At 32.4% G+C, this 13254-nt stretch overlaps 1 protein-coding gene across 1 annotated transcript in view; it reads right to left on the reverse strand.

The window, feature by feature from the left end:
• Positions 1–3097: 3097 nt before the first annotated feature.
• Positions 3098–13254, reverse strand: part of LOC148942177 (uncharacterized) — a 57284-nt gene continuing 47127 nt past the window's right edge. The window contains exon 3 of the mRNA XM_089103435.1: positions 3098–3276. Within this exon, the coding sequence (XP_088959561.1) occupies positions 3152–3276 (125 nt within the window). The 3' untranslated portion in view covers positions 3098–3151. The remainder of the gene's footprint in view (positions 3277–13254) is intronic.

Consider the following 13254-nt stretch of genomic DNA (forward strand, 5'->3'; position numbering starts at 1 on the left):
TGGAAGGGATAGTTGTATAAACTTTAGAGGAGACTCATTTCGTTAAAAATTGAAAGTTCTAGGTCCCTTTTAAGAGTCAAAAGTGATGGAGGGCATCTAGCCCCCCCCCCCCGATTACCTCTCTTCACCAAACAAATCTGATTAAAATTGTTAGATAGCAATTTTGCTCAAAATAGTCCAAAGAACTAAAACAATGACTCTAGGGTTGACACAGCCCCCCAGTGCCCTGGGGATAGGGTTGTAAGTCATGGCCTGGGGTCATATAAGGATTTTATGGGCTGGGTGGTCGCATAAACTTCAGATAGGGCTCATTTGATTTGAAATTGAAAGTTATAGCACCCTCCGCCAAAACAGGTAATTAGCCATTTTCAAGTGATACACGAACTACAATCTGAGAAAATAAATGTCACGACGTGAAAATAACAAAAAGAAAAGAAAAACGATAAACCATCACAGCTATTTCACCCGTTATTAGAAGAAAAACAAAGATCCTTTATCAGATTTCGGATGACATTTCTATGGCCCACAAAAAAAGCAAAGGAAAAGGAAAATAAAATAAAATGGAAATTAAAGGGAACATTTTTCCTTACAAATAAAAAAAAAAAAAACAGTAAGAAAAAGTTTTGACGCTCCTTAGCGGAATATTACTACCTAGAACCACAGAATATCGTGAAACCTAATACCTAATCTGTGCTAAAACTGTTAAGTTTTCGTTTTGTTGTAAAAGATTTTGTGGCAAATTCAAATACTCCCGCCACTTCGTGGATCCCTCTCCACTACGAAATTCCGGCTATTTCCCTGTTGCAGTATTGATTAGAAGTTAGCACTACAAAATATTCTTATTTTCACAAATTTAATCAACCCCCGCCCCCCTCCTTAGAAATCCTACATAGGCCAATTAGTTAAGTCCACTGTATATAGATAATAGATTAAGTCATAATTTGTATATAAATTAAGTTATACCTGTGAGATGGGACGGTTGCAAACCACTTCGCCGGCTCACCAAGTTTCTTTCTGCTTTTGCAATTACGAATAATACAATTTCACACCATTTTTCAGTGAGTGACAAATACATACTAACCCGCTAATGTCAGAGTAAGTGGGAGTAGCTGTTTGTACGCACCGAGAATGAAGCGCCAAAAATCATCAGCCTTAATCTTATTGTAATATTATCTTTATACAGTGGTTAAGACAAATGTAACAAATAACCGTAAATTAAGGCGAAGGCGAAAAATGGACTAATAGCAAATTAAAAGCTTAAAATGTCCAGAAATTAATTGTTGTAACATTTCAGTCCTAAAATGAAAGGAAATTCCTATGAAAGAGGAAATAGGATGCTAAAAATTGGTACGGTCCCAGGGGCTTCACTTTGGGCCGTCCAGCCATTTGAATTGAAAGTTCGTACACGACTCTATGCATGAGGGAGTGGGGCTGGTGAAACATTTTGCAAGTTATACTAATAAGCTAAATTTATATTTATAAATCTACTGACATTAAGAAAAAAAATTGGAGTTTGAGTAGTCCTTAATTTTCTTTAATGCTCTAATAAAAACTGCTGTTTAAATTTTATTTGTGGCTATTATTAATGCAGCGGAATTCATGATAACAGTTAATGTCCATTAATACTGGAAACACTGTAGGAGCAGCTGTTGCATGTGTGTGAGAAGTATTGGTATACTTAGCATATTTTAGGTTGAGAAAGTTGTAGTTAGATCGTTCGTGTTGATAAGGGTCGAATTGAGGTAGCAATAGCAGAAGTAGTGGTGGTATGAGTAAAATTGGTAACGTTTATGGTAGGAGGAGCCGTGGCACTTTTATAAGCATCACACTTTATTTGTGTAAATATATACTTGTCGATTTTAGTTTTGGATTTCTTTATTGCAATATTAGCCTTGGATTTGTAATCAGTAAATTCAGAAATCCTCAAGTATGAATTTTGGGGCCATCCAATCGTACAGATTGAAAATTCCTACTTAACGTTGATATGTGCAAAGTTATTATATCTACTATTTGAGAAATACATGCTTAATGTTTTTCTCCATATTTTCTTATTGCAATATTTGACTAAGATTTGCAATAAGTTCATAACTCCCTAAACACTGACCTGAATGGTTTTTAGTGTTGATATTAAATCTTTTGGGGCAATCCCCTGTATATTTCTTGAATGATCATCAGTCAAAACGTACAACTCGTCTATATATGCAAAACTAGGGGTGAATTTGAGGGGGGTCTATGACAAAATTGGGTCCAAGGAATCTACTCAGGGGCCTCCCATCATACAAAAACAATATATTGTGCAGCTTTGATTTCAAGAAGCTGCGACCTGTCTAATGTTTGTGAGATATTTAATTAACGTGTTCTGATATGTAGATGTTTGTTTTGAATCATTGGCCACATGTTTGTAATCAGAAGGCTCAGAATTCATAAGTTCCTGTTATGGCGACATCCAAACATTATTTGTACATTATTTTCTTAAACTGTTTTGATTTTTGACAGGTATTTGATCTTTATAGTTTTTAACGATTAATATCTTATCACTTAGGACCATTGCTTAAACAATCCTCGAATGATAGTGAATCTGAACAGGTACCCATTTTTTATATTAACAAAATTGGAGGGGAGACGGGTAAAATGGACGCAAGCCCGAAGACCTTCTCTTCAGGTAGCCTACTTCAACCGTACAGATCGTAAATCTTCATATGACACTAATTTCAACTTATTTGGTCTACATACACCACCTCCCCCCCCCAAGGTAATTTTTGGGTGTTTAAGTCGTTTTGATTCAGACAACCATCTTAAAATCTGGATATGTTCCAACGAAGGGATTTTGGGATAAACGTGACGTTAAAGGGGTGAAACATTACCCTTTGATTGGTTCAGGTCCTTAAAAGAGGCACTACAGGTTTTTATTTACAATTAAATTTGAGGTCACACAGAATCTCCTACAGCCATCTGTTAAACATGAAAATGCCAAGAAAAAAAAATTAAGATAAATATATCTCTTTACCGAGTCAATGCTAGTGCGTTGATTGTAGTAAAGTGAAAATAAGATTTCGTTGTAATTTAAAGCACGCTTTCTACGTCTTAGTGTTTCAAGTTTTTTACTTACAACCATACGAATTTAATTAGTTACTATATAAAATACAGGAAGTTAAGACTTATTTGCGTTACATGGACATGGTCTTGGGCATCTGCATTGGTTCGATTTCAAATCTGAGGGTGATTTCAGAAGATCTAGTTTGTATTGGGGTTGATGTCCAGCAGGAAATTCTAAACCTGAAAATGAATAGTAAAATATAAACTTATATTATTCTTATTTATCCCTCCAAAGCCTTCCCATAAAAGTGGTTCCAAAAGGCAACGAAAATATGAAACATTATATAAAAATACGCAATTGTTCGGTATTTGATTGCAAAAAAAACTTCAAAACACCTCTCCACACACGAGCCCTTTTTCCCAAGTTGTTTGACCCTTTCCCTGTCTCTCCATCCACCGAACCAAAATCCGAATTACAGCCATGGCTTGTTATATGAAAATCACTGGATGATCTACCTTCCTAGTCGGTTGAAAGAGTAGAATGTTTACCCGAGATTTCGCAAATCAAGGCCAATTGAGGGTGGGGGTCAGCTTCCGTAAGTTTTAAAGTAAAATCTCGTCAATTATTTTTTAGACTATAATTATGGCTACTACTACTATGACTACGACTATTACTGCTACTATTAATACTGCTGTGATAGCTAGTACAAGGGGGCATGTTCATATACAAAATACGTGTTTTAGGACTTGATAATATCTTACTATTAATTAAAAAAACTTTTTCCACAAAATAATTTTTTCAAAGAAAAGTAAAGAACTCCACTAAACAAAAAATGAGCAAAACTAAAATCAAATAGTCTACCAAGCGTGAAACTACCACAAATCAGCATCCATAAATAAATGAAACTCAAAACGAACCGAAATTACAATAATTAACCGAGTCAAACTCAAAACAAGCAGAAATTAACATAAGTTGGGCGCAAAACCCCTATGCCTTCCCAAGGCCAGAACAAAATTTGCACTTTACTGAAAAAATATAAATGTTTTTACTTTTATAACTTTAATAAATCAAATAATATTAACATTTTGATTACTAAATATCAGTATATGTATATTAAACTGACAATGCACATTCATTTGTATTTTTTCAGTAAAGTGCAAATTTTGTTCTGGACTTGGGAAGGCATAGGGGTTTTGCGCCCAACTTATGTTAATTTCTGCTCGTTTTGAGTTTGACTTGGTTAATTATTGTAATTTCTGTTCGTTTTGGGTTTCATTTATCTATAAATGCTGATTTGTGGCAGTTTCACACTTGGTAGATTATTTGATTTTATTTTTGCTCTTTTTTTGTTTAATGGGGTTTTTTATATTTTCTCAAAAACTTTATTTTGTGGAAAAAGTTTTTGTCATTAATTTCTGTTCGTTTTATATTGACATAGTTTTTTCAGGGAAAAAGAAAATAATACTTTAAATCTTTTCATTTTTTAAGAATTTATAGTTTGGCCTGCTATTTGTACGCTGGAGAAAAATTTTCAGCAATTTTTAACACCATACACCCTTTAAAAACCTGGACACAAATAGTACTGTTTAATTTAGTTTCATAACTCCTCTAGTTGACCTGTAATGGAAAACTTGATACCATTCGCAAAAAAATCTGTTTACTTTTTTTGATATCTTGAATGCACTTACGCTTTTTTGATTTGGTTAAATTTTTAGAGAAAAAGTATCCCCGAACGTTTAAACAAAGCACCCTCAGTCGTTCTTGGGATACTGCTGAGATGCCTTATTGGGAATTAGCATTATCAAAGTGCATTTTGATTTAATTTTAAGTCAACATTTAGTTTTTAAACATATAAAAATTGGATTTGAAGAAGACTAAAATCTATTCTATAAATCATATGCAACAACTTTATATATAAACCTTATATGCCCCCAGGGCATAACTTACAACCCTTGCCCTGAGGGCTCTGAGGGGGTTATCATCCTAAAAGACCTAATTTCCAAGACTTTCAACTACGTTGAACAAAATGGCTGTCTAAAAATTTTTATTGGATGTGTTTGCGGGAATGATGGGTGTGGGGGGGGGGGGTTAGTTGCCCTCCAATCACTTTCGACCATTAAAAAGGGCTCTAGCCCTTTGAATTTCCAGTCGACTGAGTTTTTATTAAAGTTTCTACGACAACACCTTCTTTAAAAACCTTATATACCCCCAGGGCATAACTTAAAAACCTTGCCCTGAGGGATGTGGGTGAGTGTCCTCCTCAAAAAGATATTTTCTATCTGGAAATCAACTACACTGAACAAAACGGCCATCTCAAGATTTTGATTGGATGTGTGTGGGGGAATGAAGGGCGTGAGGGAGGGGGCTAGTTGCCCTCCAATCACTTTCGACTATTAAAAAGGGTACTAGCCCTTTAAATTTCAAATCTAATGAGCCTGTTTTGAAGTTTCTACGACAACGCCTTCTATAAAAACCTTATATGCCCCCAGAGCATAACTTAAAACCCTTGCCCTGAGGGTTGTGGGGGAGTGTCCTCCTCAAAAACAAATTTTCTATCTGGAAATCAACTACACTGAACAAAAGGGCTATCTCAAAATTTTGATTGGATGTGTTTAGGGGAATGATAGGCGTGGGGGAGGGGGCTAGTTTCCATCCAATCGCTTTCGACTATTAAAAAGGGTACTAGCTCTTTGAATTTCCAATCGAATGAGCCTGTTTTGAAGTTTCTACGACAACGCCAGTAGAGAGGGGGGTCCGACTCCCACCCCTCACCCCTGCTGCCATCTACAATTTAGTTTAACGTTGACAGTACATAATTTATGGTTTCTATCACTGAGAATGAAAAAACAGGATTTTTCTCACTTGAAAAAACAGGATTTTTCTCACATTGATGTATTTCCAAGGAGAATTGTTTCCGGGTGAAGTTTATTAATGTCTTTGGAGTTCGCCCAGGAGAATTGTTTCTGGGTGAAGTTTATTAATGTCTTTGGTGTTCGTCCAGGAGAATTGTTTCTGGGCGAAGTTTTTAATGTCTGACGGGTGATGTCAAGGTTGATTGATTTGTCACGAAAGGGGAATTAATTTGTTGTTTCTAAGGGGAATTATTGATTCACAAAAGGGGAATTAATTTGTTGTTTCTAAGGGGAATTATTGATTCAAGAAAGGGGAATTAATTTGTTGTTTCTAAGGAGAATTATTGATTCACGAAAGGGGAGTTAATTTGTTGTTTCTAAGTGGAATTATTGATTCAATAAAGGGGAATTGATTTGTTGTTTCTAAGGTGAATTATTGATTAAAGAAAGGGGAATAAATTTGTTGTTTCTAAGGGGAATTATTGATTCAAGAAAGGGGAATTATTTCGGCGAAACAGTTAGAGACATTTTAAAAGATGATTTTAGAAGATGTTTTAGAAGAGGAATTGAGGGTGAAACTCTGTGGTCGTCATAAAACACAAGTTGTACTTGAACAGTGATGTGAGGTCCTCTAACCCAACCCCAAAGGGCCACGATCCCCCTACCCCCACCCCCAAGGAACCCACCGGCCCCCCAAAGGGCCCCCGGGCCCCCCGCACGCCCAAAGCCCCACCGAGGCCTTCCATTCCCCCTTGCTTATTGAGTTTTTTTTAAGTTTTTTCGGACTGAATTTTTTAGACTTAGAAATTATCCAACATTTTTCAGGTTTTTTCTTTAAGCCATTGGCATAGAGTTTTAATTAAGAGTTTAGAGTTTTAGCTTAGAGTCTTAGCTTAGAGTTTTTGTTAGAGTACTAGTTTTGTTTACTTTTTGTTAAGAGCTTAGAGTTTTTAGCTAGGAGTCTTAGCTTAGAGTTTTTGTTGAAGTTCTAGTTTAGTTTAGTTTTAGTTGAGAGTTTTAGATTGGAGTCTTATCTTATAGATCCAGTTATAGTTGAAGTTCAGTTAATTTTTAGTTAAGAGCTTAGAGTTTTAGCTTAGAGTCTTAGCTTAGAGTTTTTGTTAGAGTTCTAGTTTAGTTTAGTAATAGTTAAGAGTTTAGTTTTTAGCTTAGAGTCTTAGCTTAGAGTTTTTGTTGAAATATTAGTTTAGTTTAGTTTTAGTTAAGAGTTTAGAGTTCTAGGTTAGAGTCCTAGCTTAGAGTTTTAGTTAGAGTTGAAATTTAGTTTAGTTATAGTTAAGAGTTTAGAGTTTTAGCTTAGAGTCTTAGCTTAGATTTTTAGTTAGAGTTGAAGTTTAGTTTAATTATTGTTACGAATTTTGAGATTAGCTTAATAGTCATAGCTTAGAGTTTTTTTTTGAGTTCTAGTTTAGTTTTAGTTAATAGTTTATAGTTTTTTATCTTAGATTAATAGCTTAGATTTTTTTTTGAATTTATAGTTTAGTTTTAGTTAAGAGTTTAGATTTTTACCTTAGAGTCTTATCTTATAGTTTTTGTTAGAGTTTAAGTTTATTTTAGTAATATTTAAGAGTTTAGAGTTTTTTAGCTTAGAGTCTTAGCTTAGAGTTTTTGTTATAGTTCTAGTTTAGTTTAGTTATAGGTAAGAGTTTGAAGTTTTACCTTAGAGACTTCGCTTAGAGTTTTAGTTTGGTTTAGTTTTAGTTAAAAGTTTAGAGTTTTTTAGCTTAGAGCCTTAGCTTAGAGTTTTTGTTAGAGTTCTAGTTTAGTTTAGTTTTAGTTAAGAGTTTAGAGTTTTTAGCTTAGAGTCTTAGCTTAGAATTTTACTTAAAGTTGTAGTTTGGTTAAGTTTTAGTTAAGAGTTTCGAGTTTTAGCTTACAGTCTTAGCTTAGAGTTTTTGTTAGAGTTCTAGTTTAGTTTAGTTTTACTTAAGAATTTAGTTTTACCTTAGAGTCTTAGCTTAGAGTTTTGGTTAGAGTTGAAGTTTAGTTTAGTTACGGTTAAGAATTTAGAGTTTTGGCTTAGAGTCATAGCTTAGAGTTTTACTTAAATTTTTAGTTTGGTTAAGTTTTAGTTAAGAGTTTCGAGTTTTAGCTTAGAGTTTTAGTTTAGAGTTTTTGTTAGAGTTATAGTTAAGTTTAGTTTTAGTTAAGAGTTTGATGTTTTACCTTTGAGTTGCAGTTAGAGTTCTAGTTTAGTTTAGTTAAGAATTTAGAGTTTTAGCTTAGAGTCATAGCTTAGAATTCTACTTAAAGTTGTAGTTTGGTTAAGTTTTAGTGAAGAGTTTCGATTTTTAGCTTAGAGTCTTAGCTTATAATTTTATCTAGATTTCTAGTTTGTTTTAGTTTTAGTTAAGATTTTAGAGTTTTACCTAATAGTCTTGCCTAAGAGTTTTAGTTAGAGTTGAAGGTTTAGTTTAGTTATAGTTAAGAATTTAGAGTTTTGGCTTAGAGTCATAGCTTAGAGTTTTACTTAAAGTTTTAGTTTGGTTAAGTTTTAGTTAAGAGTTTCGAGTTTTAGCTTAGAGTTTTAGTTTAGAGTTTTTGTTAGAGTTATAGTTAAGTTTAGTTTTAGTTAAGAGTTTGATGTTTTACCTTTGAGTTGCAGTTAGAGTTCTAGTTTGTTTAGTTTTAGTTAAGAGTTGTGGTGTTTTACCTTAGAGTCTTAGCTTAGAGTTTTAGTTAGAGTTCTAGTTTATTTTAGTTTTAGTTAAGAGTTTAGAATTTTAGCTTAGAGTCTTAGCTTAGAGAGTTTTTGTTAGAGTTCTAGTTTATTTTAGTTTTAGTTAAGAGTTTAGAGTTTTTAGCTTAGAGTCTTAGTTTAGAGTTTTTGTAGAAGTTCTATTTTAGTTTAGTTTTAGTTAATAATTTAGAGTTTTGGCTTAGAGTCTTAGCTTAGAGTTTTTGTTAGAGTTGAAGTTTAGTTTAGTAATAGTTAAGAGTTTAGAGTTTTAGCTTAGAGTCTTAGCTTAGATTTTTTATTATAGTTATAGTTTAGTTTAGATATAGTTAAGAGTTTTGAGTTTTAACTTAGAGTCTTAGCTTAGAGTTTCTGATAGAGTTCTAGTTTAGTTTTCTTCTAGTTAAGAGTTTAGAGTTTCAGCTTAGAGTCTTAGCATAGATTTTTTGTTAGACTTATAGTTTAGTTTAGTTATAGTTAAGAGTTTTTTTTTTTAACTTACAGACTTAGATAAGAGTTTTAGTTTAATTTAGTTTTAGTTAAGAGTTTAGAATTTTAGCTTAGAGTCTTAGCTTAGAGTTTTTGTTGAAGTTCTAGTTTAGTTTAGAGTTTTAGCTTAGACTTAGAGTTTTAATTTGAGTTCTAGTTTAGTTTAGTTTTAGTTAAGAGTTTAGAGTTTTTAGCTTAGAGTCTTAGTTTAGAGTTTTTGTTGAAGTTCTAGTTTAGTTTAGAGTTTTAGCTTAGACTTAGAGTTTTAATTTGAGTTCTAGTTTAGTTTAGTTTAGTTACAGTTAGGAGTTTAGAGTTTTTAGCTTAGTGTCTTAGTTTAGAGTTTTTTGTTGAAGTTCTAGTTTAGTTTAGAGTTTTAGCTTAGAATGAGAGTTTTAATTAGAGTTCTAGTTTAGTTTAGCTTTAGTTACGAGTTTAGAGTTCTAGATTAGAATCTTAGCTTAGAGTTTATGTTAGAGTTCTAGTTTAGTTTAGTTATAGTTAAGAGTTTGGAGTTTTACCTTAGAGTCTTAGCTTAGAGTTTTAGTTTAGTTTGACGTAAAAGCGTAGAGTTTTAGCTTAGAGTCTCAGCTTGGAGTTTTTGTTAGAGTTCTAGTTTAGTTTAGTTTTAGTTAAGAGTTTAGTGTTTTTAGCTTAGAGTTTTTAGCTTAGAGTCTTAGCTTAGTTTTATTTAGAGTTCTAGTTTAGTTTAGTTTTAGTTAAGAGTTTAGAGTTTTACCATAGAGTCTTAGCTTAGAGTTAAAGTTTTAGTTTAGTTGAAGTTAAGAATTCAAATTTTTAGCTTAGAGTCCTAGCTTAGAGTTTTACTTAAAGTTGCAGTTTGGTTAAGTTTTAGTTAAGAGTTTCGAGTTTTAGCTGAGTCTTAGCTTAGAGTTTTAGTTGGAGCTCTAGTCTAGTTTAGTTTTAGTTGAGAGTTTAGAGTTTTAGCTTAGAGTCATAGCTTAGAGTTTTTGTTGAAGTTGAAGTTTAGTTTAGTCATAGTTAAGAGTTTAGAGTTTTTAGATTAGAGTCTTAGCTTAGAGTTTTACTTAGAGTTCTAGTTTAGTTTAGTTTTAGTTAAGAGTTTTATCTTAGAGTCTTAGCTTAGAGTTTATGTTGAAGTTCTAGTTCAGTTTAGTTAAGAGTTTAGAGTTATAACTTATTGTCTTATATTAAAGCTTCACGGAAAGTTGAAGCTAAGTCTATATAGAGTCAAGGGTATTGAGTTTAGCTTGGACCCTTAGCTTGGAGCTTCATTTGAGATTCTAGTATAGTTTAGTTATAACTACGTATTTTGTTTTCTAACTTAGATTCATAGTTTACAGTTTTAGTTAGAGTTCTAGTTTGGTTTAGTTTTAGTTAAGAGTTTTGAGTTTTACCTTAAAGCCTTAGATTAGAGTTTTAGTTAGGGTTGAAGTTTCGTTTAGTTTAGTTATAGTTAAGGGTTTATAGTTTTAGCTTAGAGTCTTAGCTTAGAGTTTTTTTTGAAGTTCTATTTTAGTTTAGTTTTAGTTAAGAGTTTAGAGTTTTAGCTTAGAGTCTTAGCTTAAAATTTTTTTTAGGGTTGAAGTTTAGTTTAGTAATAGTTAAGAGTTTACAGTTTTAGCTTAGAGTCTTAGCTTAGAATTTTTGTTAGAGTTCTAGTTTAGTTTAGATATAGTTAAGAGTTTGGAGTTTTACCTTAGAGACTTAGCTTAGAGTTTCTGTTAGAGTTCTAGTTTAGTTTATTTCTAGTTAAGAGTTTAGAGTTTTAGCTTAGAGTCTTAGCTTAGAGTTTTTGTTAGAGTTCTAGTTTAGTTTAGTTATAGTTAAGAGTTTTGTGTTTTAACTTAGAGACTTATCTTAGAGTTTTGGTTTAGTTTGGTTTTAGTTAAGAGTTTAAAGTTTTATCTTAGAGTCATAGATTAGAGATTTTTTTATAGTTCTAGTTTAGTTTAGTTACAGTTAAGAGTTTAGAGTTTTTAGCTTAGAGTCTTAGTTTAGAGTTTTTTGTTGAATTTCTAGTTTAGTTTAAAGGTTTAGCTTAGACTTAGAGTTTTAATTAGAGTTCTAGTTTAGTTTAGTTTTAGTTAAGAGTTTAGAGTTTTAGCTTAGAGTCTTAGCTTAGAGTTTTTGTTAGAGTTCTAGTTTAGTTTAATTTTAGTTAAGAGTTTAGAGTTTTAGCTTAGAGTCTTAGCTTAGAGTTTTTGTTAGAGTTCTAGTTTAGTTTAGTTATAGTTAAGAGTTTGGAGTTTTACCTTATAGACTTAGCTTAGAGTTTTAGTTTAGTTTAGTTTTACTTAACAGTTTAGAGTTTTAGCTCAGAGTCTCAGCTTGGAGTGTCTTTTAGAGTTTTAGTTAATTTTAGTTTTAGTTATGAGTTTAGTGTTTTTCTCTTAGAGTCCTAGCCTACACTTTATGTTGAACTTCTAGTATAGTTTAGTTTTAGTTAATAGTTTTATCTTATACACGGAGTTTCAATTAGAGTTCTAGTTTAGTTTAGTTTTATTTAATAGTTTAGAGTTTTTAGCTTAGAGTCTTTGCTTAGAGTTTTTGTTAGAGTTGAAGTTTAGTTTAGTAATAGTTAAGAGTTTAGAGTTTTAGCTTAGAGTTTTTGCTAGAGTTCTAGTTTAGTTTAGATATAGTTAAGAGTTTGGAATTTTACCTTAGAGACTTAGCTTAGAGTTTTTGGTAGAGTTCTAGTTTAGTTTACTTCTAGTTAAGAGTTTAGAGTTTTAGCTTAGAGTCTTAGCTTATAGTTTGTGTTAGAGTTCTAGTTTAGTTTAGTAATAGTTAAGAGTTTATAGTTTTAGCTTAGAGTCTCAGCTTATAGTTTTTGTTAGTGTTCTAGTTTAGTTTAGTTATAGTTAAGAGTTTGGTGTTTTACCTTAGAGACTTAGCTTAGAGTTTTAGTTTAGTTTAGTTTTAGTTAAGAGTTTAAAGTTTTAGCTTAGAGTATTAGCTTAGAGTTTTTGTTTAAGTTATAGTTTACTTTAGTTTAGTTACAGTTAAGAGTTTATAATTTTTAGCTTAGAGTCTTAGTTTAGAGTTTTTTGTTGAAGTTCTAGTTTAGTTTAGAGTTTTAGCTTAGACTTAGAGTTTTAATTTGAGTTCTAGTTTAGTTTTAGTTAAGAGTTTAGAGTTTTAGTTTAGAGTCTTAGCTTAGAGTTTTTGTTAGAGTTCTAGTTTAGTTTAGTCAAACAGTTCGTGGTAACGAACTGTAAGTTAGGAGCGACCCGGCTCAATGGTAACCGAAACTATAAAAAACTGTATTTTGATATAAATAGATACATTAAAAGAATCAGGTTTTAATTCTGATTTCAAATATATAAGTTTCATTAAGTTTAATTGTACACATAAACAGTTAGGCGCCTCAGAAAATTTGGCTGATTTTGAGAAAATGGGAAAAGACCCCCTAAAAGTTATAGAAACTTAATGAAACTCACACATCATATTCAGGGTATTAGAGAACCCTACTGTAGAGGTTTCAAGCTCCTATCTACAAAAATGTGGAATTTGGCATTTTTTGCCAGAAGAAAGATCATGGGTGCGTGTTTATTTGTTTTTTTTCCCCCAGGGGTGATTGTATCGAACCAGATATCCTAGAATATAGTGGGAGGACTCATTGGAATGGAAATTAAAAGTTCTAGTGCCATTTTTAAGTGACCGAAAAAAAATGGAGGGCAAATAGGCCCCCTCCAACGCTCATTTTTTTCCCAAAGTCACCTGATCAAAATTTTGAGATAGCCATTTTGTTCAGCATGTTCGAAAATATAATAAGTATATCTTTTAGGATGACTTAATCCCCCGAAATTCCCGGGGGGAGGGCTGAAAGTTATGAACTTTACCCAATGTTAAAATATAGTATTGGTTATTTGGAAGTATACAGACGTTTTCAGGGGAGATTTTTCCTGGTAGTGGGGGGGGGGGTGGTTCGGGGGTTATGTGGGAGGATATTTCCATGAAGGAAGTTTTAATGGGGGAAGGGATAATTCTATGAAGGTGCCGCCGGAATTCCCAGCATTATTTAAAGCAAGTTCAGAAATTTAATATAAAAAAACAAATAGTTCAACTGCAATAGCAGCAACACCGACACTTCACACGAACAGAAAATATTACATATATGATTGTGTTCACCCCCTAGTCAATACCTCGCTCTTTAAGCCAAAGATTTTTAAGTACTTTCATAAGAGCTATTT

This window comes from Artemia sp. Qi Xiang Cuo, chromosome 17 (genome assembly GCF_049724085.1).
Source record: "Artemia sp. Qi Xiang Cuo chromosome 17, ASM4972408v1, whole genome shotgun sequence".
NCBI classification, from domain to species: domain Eukaryota; kingdom Metazoa; phylum Arthropoda; class Branchiopoda; order Anostraca; family Artemiidae; genus Artemia; species Artemia sp. Qi Xiang Cuo.